Source organism: Delphinus delphis, chromosome 9 (genome assembly GCF_949987515.2).
Source record: "Delphinus delphis chromosome 9, mDelDel1.2, whole genome shotgun sequence".
NCBI classification, from domain to species: domain Eukaryota; kingdom Metazoa; phylum Chordata; class Mammalia; order Artiodactyla; family Delphinidae; genus Delphinus; species Delphinus delphis.
Genome location: NC_082691.1, coordinates 78,426,888 through 78,443,984, shown reverse-complemented (window position 1 = coordinate 78,443,984; position 17,097 = coordinate 78,426,888). Strand labels below are relative to the sequence as shown.

The 17,097-nt window shown below is 38.9% G+C and overlaps 1 protein-coding gene across 1 annotated transcript; it reads right to left on the bottom strand.

The window, feature by feature from the left end:
- Positions 1-5,498: 5,498 nt before the first annotated feature.
- On the bottom strand, positions 5,499-16,873 carry WNT16 (Wnt family member 16). The gene is made up of 4 exons (XM_060019964.1): positions 16,779-16,873; positions 16,348-16,589; positions 14,253-14,539; positions 5,499-7,479 (listed from the first exon to the last, which is right to left on the bottom strand). The coding sequence occupies exons 1-4, from the start codon at positions 16,871-16,873 to the stop codon at positions 7,015-7,017; spliced, it is 1,089 nt and encodes a 362-aa protein (XP_059875947.1). The 3' UTR covers positions 5,499-7,014.
- Positions 16,874-17,097: the final 224 nt, after the last annotated feature.

The following is a 17,097-nucleotide window of genomic DNA, read 5'->3' as shown; positions in this document are numbered from 1 at the left end:
AGAATTTTGAATGAGAACTTTGAAGCCTCTTTTTGGTCTCTGGGATCAACACTTCCCTTATAAGTCTGTTATTTGAAATGTATTCATTGGACTTTCAAACACATTTTCAGCAATGCATTATGTGTTCATATGCAGTCCTGCTTGTCTACCTTCCACGCAGGTGCTGTTGGTACTGCTTGGATGTCACCTGATCAGATGAACAAGCTCAGTACTGGTGCAAGGAATTCTTTGCAGGGTCTTAGCCTTCTGCGTCACCAGTGGAATGAGATGGCGGACCTGGAAATTGGCTTCTCTGCACCCCCGTGTAGAGGGAACCTGATTAGAGAAGTACTGTGTGCTTCGTTTGACAAGAATAGAAATGAATTTCAAAGAAAATGTCTTGCAGGTCCAAGCTCTGAGCAGAGGAGAAGTGAAAGCAAACGATGCTGAGGGGTAGAAATATGTTCAGTCTTGGGAAAGACTGTGGTCTCAGTGGTCCCTGAGGGTTGTGATTCTCATGGGGAGGCCCTGGGTGGAAGAAGAAGAGTGGTTGGTGAGGATATCCTGAGGTGTGAGGAATAAGCCCGTGTGCCCTTGACCGAGGGGAGTGCACCTTTCCCTGGTGACTTTCTGTTCTCCCTCAGGGAGAGAACCTGGGATTTAAGATCAGTAAATGAGGTGACACTTCAACTCCTATGGAAATCTGAAACTTTTGGCCTGGGAATGGGGTTGAGAGCCAATTCTTGTGGAACTGTTAAAATCCCATTATGAAGAAAAACAAATCCCGTTACGAAAATACCCTGGAGAAGTTTCCCTACAGTTCTACAGCACTGGGATTGTGGGATGGGCACAGTTACAGGCACTGTGGCAATTGAAATTCTGACATTGTAGTTAATATATTAAGTCAAAAAATTTTAGAGTGTAGTTTCTCAAGAAGTGATTTGGGTGAAGAAAAAGTGTTTAAGCTAGCAGAGGGGAGAATTTTTTCTCAGAAATTTATCTTTCAGCCTGTAAAAGTGTTAAGCCTGGACCCATTAAATATCAGGCATGTTAAAGAGGATTTATCACGTTTACTTTTTCAGTTTTCCCATCTTGCTGTCGTACCATAGGCTATTTCTTGCCTTGCTTGCATAGAGCCTTGTGTGGAGGAAAAATGAGTTGTTTGCCAGGGAGTTTGAGGTCAAGCAATTAAAATGGGTAAGACTTTAAACTTACACAGTGTTATATGTCAATTATATCTCAATAAAGCTGGGGGAAATATAAAAACAATACAACTGACAAAATTTTTTAAACATTTTTTAAAAGTATAGATTATGTACTAGAAATAAATAGGTAATTATTGACTTACATTTTGTTTATTTACACTTTTCCTTGGTTACGAAGAGTTCAGGTGTGTTTAAATATGCAGTTAAATTTAGTGATATTCCTCTTTTATCAAAGAGTAATTAGGGGCTTCCCTGGTGGCGCAGTGGTTGAGAGTCCGCCTGCCGATGCAGGGGACACGGGTTCGTGCCCCGGTCCGGGAAGATCCCACATGCCGCGGAGTGACTGGGCCCGTGAGCCATGGCCGCTGAGCCTGCGTGTCCGGAGCCTGTGCTCCGCAACGGGAGAGGCCACCCCGTGTACCGCAAAAAAAAAAAAAAAGAGTAATTAGGTTCTATAACGGGCCACCCTTCCTTTTTCTTGGCTAAACACGGCGGGGTGGATATGAGCCATGATCACAGAAGGCTGTTACTGACATGCAGAAGAGAAGGCTTCCTGGCCTCTTTGGAGGTGAATCACCCCTAGGGTTCAGAATGGCAGTTTAACAGAGGGAAACAGGCAGCCCTATATCCCCGTTCTCCCTGCTCTTCTAATTCTCACACACAAATCAGATGCTTTCATTTCTTTCTGCAAATTTAAAAGTCACATGTGAAACTTTGTGTTGACTTGGCCCACATTTATTTTTACTCTCCCTTTACAACAAGTGGGAGAGGCTGCTCTTTCTAGCATGATTTTGTTTCAAGAGATTTTAATCATGCAAACCATCTCTACTGGTTTTTCTTTGGATGTGGATGTAAACTATTACCAACGGTAAATTTCATCCATCTATTAAAAATAACACCTTATGTAACAATTGGCTGTAAGCACAACAATCAAAAGGATGTAAGTATTTATTTAATGTCGCACTAAATTAGTTTGATCTTCACCCCTAGTTATTTCCTTTTGGAATGATTGTTAGGCTCTTGAAGCATAATCCAACTGTTAGCCACATTGTGATCTAAAATAGAAGGCAATTTAAATCATTTAGAGTTTAGAAATCAAGAGGCAGTGTAGTTTAATTACATTTCATGGTGAATTCTAAGACCTCAGTTTTCCCATCACTTCTCTCCAGCTTCTCAACCAAGTTTATATAATCAAACCAGGGAGGAACAGCCTGTAGCTGTCATTATGTTTACAAATCCCCAAACCCTTTAAATGGTATACTGTAAACTCTGTACTATTTTGTTTCTGTGAGAGACGCAATAACGATATGACGGTTAAGGGCACAGTCTCTGAAGCTAGTCTGTTCTTTGTGACCTGGGCCAGCTACTTACCTCACCATTACTGTGTCTGTTTCTATACACTAAGGACCACAATAATAGCACCTACTTTATGAGGTTATCGTGAGGATCGAATGTCTTAACATATACGATTTACTTAGAACAATGCCTGGTACATAGTAAGTGCTATCTAAGTGTTTGCTAACATTATTTTCTTTTTCAGAGGTGTTGAGTCCTTGGTGCACCGCTGTGTTCCCTTTCATGCTGGGCCACATATTTGTCCTTCTCAGTTTACCTCATTATCCTACTCCAAGAAATGTTATGACTTGTCACATCTGGTCTATACTGAAACTGAAATTTAAAAATAAATCAAGGATCTTAGCCAACTTCCCTTAAGAAAGTCTTGTCTTTTTTTTTTTTTTTTTTAGGAGAGTCTTGTCTTGCCGAGTATACATGGTTCCTGGAGATACAATTTGAATCTTTCTTCCTTCAAGTCAGCTAAGTGTATTATAGTGTTCTGGATAACTGACTGTCTCCAAATGGTGGGTTTAATTCCTCAGTATTTGATGGCCTTTGGAAGGTGATGCAAAAAAATACCGGCAGCTCACCAAATTGCCTATAATATTTGGATGAAAAGCTCTTCTGGTTCCACATCTTAAGTAAAACTAAACACATCAGTACTGACAGTACTTCAAAAAATGAAAGTGTTTCTAAAATATTTACTGTGAATATCATGTGGTTACAAATCTGCAAAATGGGGTCATAGCACCTCACTTACATAGTTCAATTCCATTGTATTCTTAGTATAACTATCATAGTTCCTTAAAAAACAAACAAACAAAAAACCACCACCAACAAAACCAACTATCACCCCAATCATGAATAAGGAAATAAGGCTGTTATTTGTATTCAAACAAATTGAAGTGTTTTTGTGTTGTGTAAAGTATTATTATCAGGGAAATGCTTTAATTAACCAACTTCCTTATCCAGAGATTACAGATAATGCTGTTTGATACGTTTTTCTTGATCATGTTTCAAGATAATCATCATTGCCTCTAACCATTGCCTCTGTTAAGCAGTTCCCAGTTTACAAAATGTTGAACTCCTAAATTGAAAATTAATACACTAGAGTGTAACTCCCCTCCCCTTTTATCATCATAAAGGGCATTTAAACAAATCAAGGCACTTTTTACCCACAGTGATTGTCTGGCAGTGAGCCTGATCCATGTGATACCAGAAAGCTGTTTCCTAAACACATCACTAGAACTGGGGACTGTCCAGTATAGAGGACCCTTTATGGTAACATAACTGCCTGGTTTTTCTCTGTGGACTCATTCCTATTCTCAAACTATGTGGGTTTAGTTGGAATGAACCCCACTGCCATGTCCCAGCACGGGTCTTGATTGCTTTAAAATGATCAGTGTATTTATCATCCAACCCCAGTCCCCAATGGCCATTGTGATTGGCTCAGGGATAGGCACATTAACCAATCAGAGCCAATGATGACTTTTGCTGGGCATTCTGAGAAATAAGTTTGCCCTCTCTCTTGTGTGAGTAACCAAAAAAAAAAAAAGAATCTCTCCCTTTCCTTAGAATGAGTAGTAGGAGAATGTTAGATCTGGAAGGAAGTGTGGCAGCCATGTTGATGAGAAAAGCCGAGAGCCCAGAGCTGCTGAGACTAGGGTATTGGGGGGGTTGGCACAGAGCCCTGTGGAGCCTGCAGTCGAAGACAACTTCACAGAAGCCAACCTCTTTAGGCTGGAGATGGAGAGACATGAGCCCTGGGAACATGGTGTGAGCTTTTGGATCAAACTTCACCTGAATCGGTCACAACTCTAGACTTTTCAGCCACTGAGTCAGTACATTTCCTTTAATGTTTGTCAGTCTGGGTTGCTTTTTTTTGTTACCTGCACCATAAGGAGCCCTAAACCATGAAGGCACGATAGCCTAAACTGGATAGAAGTGTTTGGGCCCCAGAACGTGTATTTCCAGGAGCACCATGCTGCTACCTATACTACGATGGGGACTGGGAAGGAAATGGGCCAAAGCTAGGCAGTCAACCAGTAAAACAGGTGAGACATTCATGGATGGCTTCCATGGTGATGCCAGGGAGACTGAAAAGAAGAAACCAAAGACACAGCTTGGGAGTTGGGAGTTCTTGCTCAGGCATGCGGGGGTTACGGGGTGGTGCTAATGGCTGAATAGTAGTCATGTATTTGTGAATTAAAGTCTCCCTGGTTCTCACAATCGGTTGGTAAGTTAATTACGAAAAGTTTTCTAGTTGATAGGAAAAAAATGGTCATTAATGGAAACTGCAGTCTTCATGTTTTAAGAAAGAGTGCTTATTTTCAATGCAGATAAAATAGATTTACTTTGCGAAAAAAGGCATAAGAATAAGTGTCTAGGGCTTCCCTGGTGGCACAGTGGTTGAGAGTCCGCCTGCCGATGCAGGGGACATGGGCTTGTGTCCCGGTCCGGGAAGGTCCCACATGCCGCGGAGCGGCTGGGCCCGTGAGCCATGGGCGCTGAGCCTGTGCGTCCGGAGCCTGTGCTCCGCAGCGGGAGAGGCCACAGTGCTGAGAGACCCGCGTACCGCAAAAAAAAAAAAAAAAAAAAAGAATAAGTGTCTATTTTTCAGGTTATTCTCATCAGTGGATGCTAAAGAATGGTAAACCACTCTTAAATAAGCACTGTGTTTGTTCATTTGTCATTTTGGAGTCTCTCATTCAGTAAATAGTAATTTTGTTAAATTTTAAGGGTCACAGTTAAATGTTTAGCCTTGATTTTAATATTAGATCAGAGTCATTTTCCATGGTTTGCTCTTTTTCACAAATTATTGCTTTGCCTTTTAAATAAAATTGAAAGGAAATAGAATGAGACCAGGATGGTCAGGGAAACATTTCTTTAGCTTATTTTGAGAAAAAGAATATTCTTTCTTTGTCCATTCTGAACTTAGAAAATCTATTTTTTCTATATGATACTGAAATATTTAACAATTCATAAAAAACATAGCATTTACATTAAAATACCACCTTAAATACAGCCCTGTAATTTTCACCAGGAACCTTGTAAAATATCATGAATATACATGCATGAATACTAAAACAAGACCACTCAAAATTCACATGGAAGTGTAGCATTTCACACAACATAATAAATATCCAGGATATCAAATCCACAAATTGATCATTATTCTGATTTAGATTCTTTTTTCCAGTTAAGACTTTTACTGTATAATTTATTATAATAACCTTACAAGTTAAACATAACTAATTGAGAACAGAATTCAACTAATCTGACTGCTGAAATAGCACAATTGTCAATATATTGCTGCATATTTTAATTTACAACATATAAAGCTGCCATTTCGGCAGGAAATACACATCCATGTAACTAACTGCTCAATGAACTTCTTTTTCAATGTATGAAAAAATGTCAAAGTTAATAGTATGAAAGGAAACAGAAGCTAATATTATTTCTGAGATAATTTTATTGCCTTAGCTCTTGGGCTTTGGCAAAAAATATCTTAAGTTTCAATATATATCATATAACTTAAAAACATTATTTACAAAATATAAAAAAATTTAACAAAATACTGTACAAAATACTGTCTTTACACATTTAAAGGGTGCTTTTCCTTACAATGTACGAGAGCCCTTTATATTTCTACCTCTGATTTTCCCACATGCTTTCAGGATCCCTTCCTCCAGTATTTCAGAGCTGAGTTTTTAATAGTGGAAGCTGGTCTATAATGAAAGTGTGAAGCCAAAGATAAAGGTTGCTATATACCTCACTGATACTCTTCTAGATCAATTCTCCTGGTTAAAAGTCACTTAAACTCCAAATCATACATTTTGCTTTTTACATTTTGCTTCTTACATCTTGCTTCTTTTGTTTTGTCACGAAATCTCGCTAACAGACATGTTTTAGGGGGTGTTATATCACTTATGAAGATTCTTTCTTCTGAAATGAATGAAAGTGTTAAGTAGGCACCCACCACTTCTGTTAACCTATCCCAACACCTTCTGTTTCTATGCACCAACACTTAGTATGATTTCTTCATAAAAAATACTCAGAGAATGAGATTCATATTTACTGCTCCTTGCTGCTCTAATAGATGTCTTTTTTAAATGACTAATATTCACCCACCACTATTGAGTTCCATAACCGAGTTCCATAGTCAAGGATCTTATCCTGAGTATGGACCAGTTCTCTCGGCATGAAGGCTCTTTCCTGTTCTTTCTTGCTTACGAGACAGTTTATCTTCCTTGCCCTCAATATCTGTTCCCTAAACCACCAACATATGAACTCAAACTTTTTCAGTTTTAGAATCCCAAGAAATCTACATGCCTAGTGTGTGACATTGACATCGATCAGGTAAAGGGACTTCTGAGAGAGCCTCGAGGATCTGGGAATTCTGAGGAGGCAGGTGTCAGGCTCCCCAGCCCAGCACAGTGGGACCCACTCCCGTTGTACGTCTGTCACTGGGGACTCTTGCCCAAGGCTAGAGTGGTTACTTGCAAGTGTGGACATCAGTCATGCTTTCACACCTCCTGCAGCGGACGTAGCAGCACCAGATAAACTTGCACTCGCATCGCTCCACGTGCCTGACCACGTGGGTGTTGTAGCCCCTGCCGCAGCAGAGGAGGTTGCAGCCGTCTGCGCCCTCTGACGTGCGGTTGCACTCTCTGCCTTGGGTCCCTGGGATCCCGAGTTTCTTATCCTCTACACAGTAATTGGGAGACTTATTAATGTAGAGCAGATCATCCTTGTGGATCGGTATTTTCCTCTGATCTTTCTCTCTCCTGTGCATTTTCCTCTTTATTTTGTCTGAGATTTGGACACTGTTTTCATATTTATCCTTCAACAGACGGCCAATCTTTTCAAAAGAAGACATGGTTTTCCAGCATGTTTTCACAGCACAGGAGCCAGAAACTCCGTGACACCGGCAGTCTAATGACATCAACTTGGCGACAGCCTGAAACCAACAGGAATTGAGTGAAACATCGTTCATGAAGTGTTTTACTCAACAACAGAAGCACTACCAGCCTAATCACTTAACTTTCCGGATCTGTTTACTCCTGTATAAAAACGATGGTTATATACTTCAATTAAAATTAAATAAAATAATAATAGTTTTAAAAATACTTCAATTAAATAATAGAAAAATAATAATAATAATTTTAAAAAATAAGGATGATTTTGCACGTCAAGGATCTTTTAGATCGCTCAGAATTCAAATGTTTTGTCCTTCTCTTCACTCTACAGAACAAACCTTTCTGAGTCTAATTTAAAGCTGCAGACCAAGCTAATAACGTTAACAGAGATTAGCTGAGATAACAAAGGGAAGTTACGTTTATTTCTAATCTCTCATTTAATTTTGGGTGTGAGAGGATGTTCATTAGTGCCTCTATGTTCCCGATACCGTTCATTTTAGCACCTTGCTACTCAGAGTGTGGTTCGTGGACCAATAGCGCCAGCATCCCTTGTGAGAAATACAAACTCTCAGGTCCCTCACCAAACCTGTGGAATCAAAATCTGCATTTTAATAAAATCCTCAGGTGACTTGTATGCACACAGAAACAGCTGTGAAACTTTACAAATAACCCCTGAGGTTCTTGTTTAATTTGTCAAGGTGGGGTCCAGGCAATGACTTCTACAAAGCTGCTCCGATGATTCTAAGGGCATCCAAGGATGAGAGCTACTGAACTGACAGTTCTCAGGTTTGATCACTGCAAACGTCAGTTATATTCACAGGGGTTTGGGGGGATATGCTATCCCCTGGTCACAGAACACATGAGAAATCCTGACTAATCAACTTAAGTTGGTCAAAAGAAGGGGTTGGAGAGTGCAGTGGCTCCCAGCCAATTCTTCCCCTCTTCTGGAAAATTAATTCAAAACATACGTCCTATTCTTGATGTATCAGTAGCACCCTCCTAACATAGAAAAGGTATAATATTTATATGATTTTTCAATTCCAAGTGCTGAGTTATTCTGTTCAGACGGAGGAATTCAATGAGATGACATACATGGGTTAGAGTCCATTGCCTGACACACATTAAGGTCAAAATAAATACCCCCTGTCCCTGACGAAGAAGGTACGGTAAGAGTTGAGATAAAATTTCAAATGGGGCTAACCGTGCACAAACAATACAGAGATTCCTAAAATAAAAGTTTATAGTTCTAATTTCTTACATACCGGCCAGTCAGCATAACTTCCTTCAATCCCCAGAGGATGGCAGAGCAGATTAATAAATCGTCAGGACTAACTGGAGAGTCGACATTCTGTCAACAGGCTGGGTAAAATAAAAAATGGGTCTAGCCATTCGATAACTTGGAAATTATGTGTGTAATCTCGCCAAATAAAGGAAAAACCCCACCGCTTAAATTCCACTTACAGTTCTTATCAAAACTATAAAATGACAGGGGTTTCTACTTTGTTATTTTGTACCACAGTTGACATTGACATGTTTGTGGAATGTTACATTTCCTAACAAATTAACTAAAGTTTCTGAACTATCTAATGAGACAGAGTATTTCAAACAATTTGTTATATTTGCAGCCTTGAATGAGAGCATATGGTATTGATTTGTGTAATATTCAATACTTTTTATTAGTGTTTAAAATAATAAACCGAACAACATTTAAACACTATCTTTTATAGGATACGACACATATGCTTGTTTTGAACTCATGAAACTAAGAAGCGAGTAGATATGTCTATTTCTTATTATCTCAGGTAAAATTTACCTTTCAATTGAGAACAATTTGGCACACAAGCTTATTTGGTTCAATTTATGGCATTTGATATTCACAAAGCCTTCAATTTTTAAAAAGTCTCCAGGCAAATAAATGTTCAAATTAATGCGATCTGCCTACTTTTGTTCAGATTTTAAGTGCCCAAAGGATATGAGAAAAAGAGAGCTCAATCAATGCCAGGTAACAGCAAAACAAATTGTCCAAAGAAAGCCCAAAATCTAAGAATGTAAGTTTATGTGTTTAAACCTGATCAACGCTCGTTACAGTCATCACTTAGTGATTTAGAGCTGCCTCTCGCTCAGATTCTTGACTGAGGAGCTGCCTTTTCCTTTTATTAACCAGTTCAGACATTACCTATGGTGTTGCCAATTTGCAAAGCATGGAGGACAGAATAGATGCTCACCAAATACTCATTGAATGGTTAGTCTAGCTCACTTGAACAGTTTTAACGCATCCTCTGTTGGTAATCTGAATCAAGAGGAAGTAATAAAGACCACTTTCTTCAACAAAAGAGTCACTGCCAGGAAGTCAGTGATATTGGGAGACCCTGATCTGGCTGGGTTTTCCTCCAATTCCTCAGCCCACAACAGTGTTAGGACACAAGAGTGACACACTACTGCACAGGTGTGAAGGATAAGAGGGAAGACTGATCTTGAATCCAGGGATACCACCTGCTGAATTTGTAACCGAATTTTGGGGAGAGTTTCCTGCCATAGAAAACTAGAAACTTTTAAATACGTGGAGTTAACTAAACTTTCTAGAGATATTTTTAAGGAATTTAATTCTGTTATCTTTCAATTCCATTACCTTTTTGTCTTTAACGATAAGTATAAGAAAAGAAATAGTATTTTTATTATATATGTGAATACTATTCATATTGATATTCTAGGATAGAAAGACAAAGAACTTGACATGCAATTTAAATGATTATACCCTTGTAAGACTGCAAGGAAGAAACTTGGACAAATAGGGATAAAATAAAGCAATGCAACCACCACTAGGAGAATGTGATGAAATGCAGAGTTCAAGGGCAGATAACATGTACACACACACACACACACACACACACACACACACACACACACACACACAGAATTTAACTCTCAGAGCACATTTTCATAAATTATTTTACTTGATTTAGTTTTATAGGAAGAAATGCCTTGCATATAGTAGGTAGTTCATGAACATGTACTTGCTTATTATTCCAATTTGACAGAAAAATAAATAGCCTGGTTGAGACACTTGTCTTCCATAGGATAGATGGTAATATATGATATAAAGTCTTTATATGCAGCAGGATAATTTTGGTAGAACAGAGAAAAATGAAAGTGGAAAGTACAAATATATTTAAGAAAATTGCATGAACACTCCAAAAATATATACTCTGGAGCTTTTCAGCTAGGATTCTTAATTGATGTCAAATAGCCATTCTGAGATACAGTGATACATAGTGATTTTCTAACAGGAGAAGTAAGAGAATAGCAAGCGAATGAATTGTGTGTGGTTATGAGAAAATTCCTTTCTCTACTTCGCTGAGTTGTTAAGGTTTATAACGATATTAACAGAGGAATGTTTTGTTAACTATTGCAAACAGATGTGCACATTTTGGTGGAATATTTTTAAACTATGGGAGAGCAATTGGGAGCATAGCATCTAATCTACTGGGCTCCCTATGTTAAGTTTTGGTTTGATAAATTTCTGATGAAGTGAAATAGGAAAGATGTATCATTAACACTTAATGTAAAACTAGAAACTGTTTGAGAAGTGGTCTAAGGAGTTAGTTTTGACTCAGAGGTAACACAGCCGGAGGTGATTTTTTTTCGGTAGGTTGCTTTATCCAAGCTTTACAGAAATGACTAAAAAAAAAAAAAAACAACTGTTACGGAACATTTTGTGACATTTCATTTGTCAACTATCAGATGATCTGTTTAAGTTTTTATGAAAACGGTGACATAAATTGGATGGTTAATTGTAGTATTCCTATTTCTCTGACCCATTTTGTCCCTTTCAGTCCAAAAATATATATGAACCTGCTGAAAAGCAAAACACTTGTGTGTTGTTCAAGCACTTGTAAATATTCTTGAAACAGGTTAATGAAATTTGGGGGTGGGGCCCATGCCACTTTTTTGAGTTACTCATCATAAAACAAATTATGGGGTAGGGAAACTTAAAAGTTTATGAGGTGGACATGGGAAGAATGGAAATATTTTAAGCACACAAAAAGAAATACCCATAAATATTCCAAGTCACATTATTCTCAGAAGTTCTGCCCCTGGAAGACATCACATCGTTCTGTTAGACAATCACCATTCGGCAACATTATTCTTGGAGTCATAACTTTAGGAATGGTGTCAGAAACCAAGTGGGGATTAGAGTATTTAAGGTCAGCGGTTAGAAAATCATCTACTCTGCTCACAGCACTACTAAGCACCAGTACCCACATTTCTCTGAACGCTTTCCTACGTTTTGAGTTTGGAATTTTGAGATGAGGAAAATCAACTCAGTTGAATGCAGACCTTGACCCTTACTCAGAAGGATATACCTATTAGATTAAACTCCTAATTGCCAATATTGAAAATGTAGTTTTTTGTTCTTCCACGTTAGGTAATATCTTGGAAACCTGGTTGATTTTTGTTGTTGTTCCGGTGCTGGTGGTGGTGTTGGCTTTTTTCTTGTTTTTTTTTTGACCACCAATGGAAAGAAAAATATTAAAATGTTTTGAATTGTAATAGTTCATGAGAAAAGACCAACAAAAACATCAGTGTAGTGCCCTCAAAATATCCAGGTAATATTTTGTAATATTTAAAGATTCCATCAAGACCAATGTGGAAAAAAAAAAAGATTCAGTAGAGAAAACTGAAATTTACACAAAATGTGTATATACCTAAAGGCTGAATTTTTTGGGCATAATTAGAATAATAGGGAAAACCTCAATAAAGTGAGGACATTGTTTTATTGCCAATAAACAGTGGATTAAAATTGATGCTGAATAGTTGTAATTTTTTTAAAAAAATCAGAATATAAATAGATCAAAGTTAATAGTTATAGAGGCAAATATTGCTACCTAATTTGAAAAAAAGCCACATAAAATGGAATAAAACTAAATAGCTGTCTAATATTGCTAATAAAAATACATTTTAGAATACTTTAGGACTTTTCATAAGTCTGGAGATAACTTTATTCAAAAGAATGAATTATAACATGAGTTTGAAGTTTTGTTTTCTGATTAAATTTTTTTAGTCTCTACCAAATTATTTAAAGAATGACTAAAGAAGATTTAAGGTCTAAGGTGATACTAAATATTCATTCCATTGTTTTCTTGTTTTTAAAATGTATTAATTTGACTTGATGTTTTTCTCTAGAGTTTTAAAGAACAAATGTTAATTACCTTTAACCTCTTTTATATTAATATGTTAGAAATAAAAAAATTCCTTTATTGGATATTATTTAAATTGAAGCAAAAACTCATTCATTTAATTTTTTTTAAATGTAAAACTTTATCAAGAAGAGACCTGTGCATAACTATGGTGTTAGCAGGAGTTACTTTAGTGAGATAAATTAACTTAAAATTTCAAAACAAAAAAATGAAAAGCTTACATAACTATTTACTGACTTTCCTATTTTCAAATCTTCCATTTTGAATCAATATTCAAATAGAACTGAATAGTCAAATTTGAATTTGAAGTGTTATGGTGATATATTTATTGAGTTTTCGGTTTTTGTATTTTAAACCAAAGTGGTTAAGTAAAGAAAACTGGCTGAAACTTGCAACTATTCCAAGAGAGTTCCATTTATTCACTTTCCAAAAATGTAAAACAAATACAGCATATACTTTAAATATTCCTAAGAGATACCGCAACTCATTTTAATTTATTGCAGGAGAATGTGGCAGATTGCAATGACTACTTTGGGACCTTTACAGGTTATTGAATATTTACAATAATATAGGATATGTGGTGATATTCCCATCCTGAAAAGATTATTACAAAATAGAAAATCTATATACCTAAGAGAGGTTTTGACTGTTTTTGGAAAGTCACTATGAATTACCAAGTAATTCAACTATGTTGTAGAACTCAAAGCTTATTGTGTCAATATTCATTAAGGGAAATACATAAAAGTTAAATTAAGCTACAAATTTACGCCATTTTAAGAAAATTTAGCATTAAAATATTCATAAAAGAGGTTAATTAGATGTGATTCTTCAAATTTCCCTCTCCCTAGATCTTTAATATATCTATATTTTTAAATATCAAAATATTTAATATATCTATAGTTGCGTTACATTTATCTGTATTTTTCAGTTTTTACAGTGAATCTACATTGCTTTATAATAACATAACTACTTCCCTTAAATAAATTTTGTTTTACGAAAAATATTACTTGAGTTGTGTATTCTCTAATGTATTCAAGAATGTTTTGCTAGAGAAAGTAAGGACAGAACTGATAACTTCTTTAGATGTCATTGTCTACTAAAATAAAGATTTAAAAATATAATGAAAATTCAAATTTGAAAAAATGAAATTTGATTCAGTCCTGTTAGAAAGGCAGATACTGTAAGTCTTATTCTGGCTCTGCAACTAACCATCTAAGAGGGTGGAATAAAATGACCCAACAGGCACTTGTACTTCTGTTATTTTATAATTGGTGTTTTAGGTATACGAACTATACAATCACAAATATATTGTATAATAAGATTCAACTCACATCAGATGGAAACTTAAACTAAATCAATATGGTCAGTACAGGCTCATGAAAGAATATATATATATATATATATATATATATATATACTTGCTGTTATACATATATAATAAACATATAATTTTACATACACACACACACACACACACACACACACATACATACATATATATTCTTAGACTGCAAGCATTTGGTTTTTAAACCATTTGGTCAGATTGATCCAGAAGTGTAATCCTAGTGTTATTTACCTAAAGGCACTGGATTTCTATTCCATTTTGTAATACATACCTGCCTTCCAGCTTCATTGTTATGAAGGTTCATTGCTAACAGTACTTTGCTTTCTTTTCCCGTGGTGTTTCTGATGGGGAAATCTAGGAACTTTCTGCTGAACCACATGCCATACTGGACATCATCAGAGCAGCCCCCCCAGTGCCAGCCTTCACTTGCTGAGCCGCCGTTCTGCAAGGTGGTGTCACAGGAACACTCGGTCATGTTGCCTGCACTGCATGACCTGGTCACAGAATGCACCAGGCCTGCAGCCATCACAGCATAAATAAATGCTGTTTCCTTGGTGCCTAGAATAAAACATAAGTTGCTAAATGAATGAGTCATACCGTTCTCTGTTTATGTTCATAACAAAGTCTTCTACTTATCTTCTTATCAGGGAAGCAACTTTTCAATGGATGCTTTAATGAGTAGATATTTAAGAAAGGACAATTTCATATTGTTCTCAGCTTTTAAAACAGCAACATTAATTTTCAGTATGATTTTCCTATATTGTATATCATAAATTGTCCTCATACCTTAATATCATGTTTATTTTTAAAATTTGAAATGTATGTCAGCATCCAGCTCAACACTTAACAGACAATAAAAATTCTATAAATAACACGTTGAATTTAAAATCCCTCGTATGAATACGTAAATAGTGATACAATGCCCAAAGGAGTCCCACTTACCCTTCTCGTTAAATTTAAAATGTGTTATCAGAAAACACAAGCTGAAAATTTTGGTATGACTTTTGTTGTGTAAAAAATACACGTCAGAATGCAAATTAAAATTAAGCAAAGACCAAAGCAATTAGGAGATAAATGTTGCAGTTTCATTTCACATCAAAGACTGATTTTTTAAGGATATCCTGAAAAACGATATTAATGTGAAAGTTAAATATTATATAAATATTCTTATATACAGTATTATATCGACTTACAGTATTAAAGGCAGTTAAGATAATTGAAATGTCATCAGCAAAAAAAAAAAAAAAGAATTGTTATGGAAAACAATTGAATGTTGAATATGGATATCACACACCTGCAATAGGTTTTGAGCTAAAATCTTTGAAAATTAAAGTCCCATTAAAACAGTAATAAAATGGACTAGAAGGGACTCAGCAGGCGACTTTTTCCCCCCCTTTGGAGATGTTTAGATTGGAGTAGAAACGTTATCACGTCGTTGTCCAATAAACCCTTTCAACAGCTGATGCCTCTACATTTCAGCAACTGTGAAGAACACATCCTCTTCTTTTTTTTCTGCAGGGAGTCAGGGCCCTTTCGGAAGGGTGTGCCGGCCAAAGCGCAGCGGGGCAAAAGCGATGCTTTGGCGGCGGTGAGTGTTGGGACCCGGCGGGGAAGGGTCAAAGGTGGAGGGGGAACCGAAATGAGTGTGGAAAACAACTAAGAATCTTTCAGCGCCCAGGGCCTGAAATCCTTTGAATCTGCTGATACCTCTGTACCTTTATCCTTACCAAGTCACTCCTAGGCCGGTGGAAGTGGAACTTCGTGTTACTGCAGCTTCCCGCGCCGCGGCTGTGCGCAGAGGAGGGAAAAGATAGAAGGAAAGGAATAGAGGGGAGAACTAAAGTAGTGCTCGAGCTAGCCTCACGTGGGGCTGCCCGGGACAGTCCCTTTAAAATCGCCATTATTCCGTCTTCCGGGTGCTGTAAGGAGCCAACCAGCTTGGGGCTTCGCTGCAATTAGCCAGGGCTCGGTGCGCAGCGGAGCTGCTTTTAAATCAAAGCAGATGCGGCAGCGGCATTCCCCGTAGCCGACATCATGTTTCTCCAGCTGGTCATCCACGTAGGGGGGCGCTACGGGGTCCGAGGGGTCGGCGGGGTGGAGTGTCAGCTTTTCCCCAACTCCGGCCGGGCGCCGCGGGGAAGGAGGAAGAGCTACAGCTCCACGCGCCCCGCTCGGGACCTCGGGTGTCACCCCGTCCAGGACAGCACCTGCACCCGGGTCTGGCTTCAGTCGCCCCCAGTTTCATTGCACTAAAGGACCTCTCTGGGGATTTAGGGAGCGACGGGACCACGCAAGCACTCTTTATTTACAAGAATTGGAGGACCTGCCCTCCGTCCCGCGCCAGCTGCGAGCGTCCCGGGACTCACCGCTGCTCAGCTCGTAGCCAAAGAGAGGGCTGGTGTCAGGCGGGGCGGCGGCGGCCGCCAGGCAGTTCCATCTCTCGTATCTGAACTGGCTTCTGCACTCCTGAATGCCCAGACGGGCGCCCTCGCAGATGCTCGGCAGCAGGTACGGTTTCCTCTTGCACAGCTCCTTCTGGCGGCTGTTCAGCGGCAAGCTGGCGCAGCCCAGCTTCTCCGGAACCCCAAAGGAGGCGATGCCCAACCACCTGTAAGACACGGCCGCCCCTAGCGTCAGCCGCTGCCCTGCTCTCCTCCCAATCCCAGATGTTTACCCGAAATTTAGGTCGCCCGCCCTAGGGTCCCGCCTCTCCTCTCCAGCCTCAGCTGAAAGTTCCCTGAGGCTGGGCATCCCTTTTGCCACAAACCCCGTGCGCCCCTGCTGCCCCCATACTCACATCCAGTTTCCTTGGGCTCCGCAGGGGAACAGCGTGAGCAGGGCTGCCCACAGCGCGCACAGGCGGGACAGTCCCAGGAGCGCTGCTCTGTCCATGGCCCCCGCATGGAGTCTCCCAGGCCCAGCCACTCCTCTTCGACCCTCCCCAGCCAGAGGCCCACCAGGACAGAGGTCAGTTCCCCAGCACCAAGTTGTCCCTCGCCTCCTTTCTCCCTGCAGACAACGTAAAAAGGCCAGCCGTAGTAGGGGCTCTCAGCAGCCTTCTCCTCGCGAGCTGGGAGCAGCGTGAGGAAGTTGGGAAAGTAGCTTGGGGCACTCCT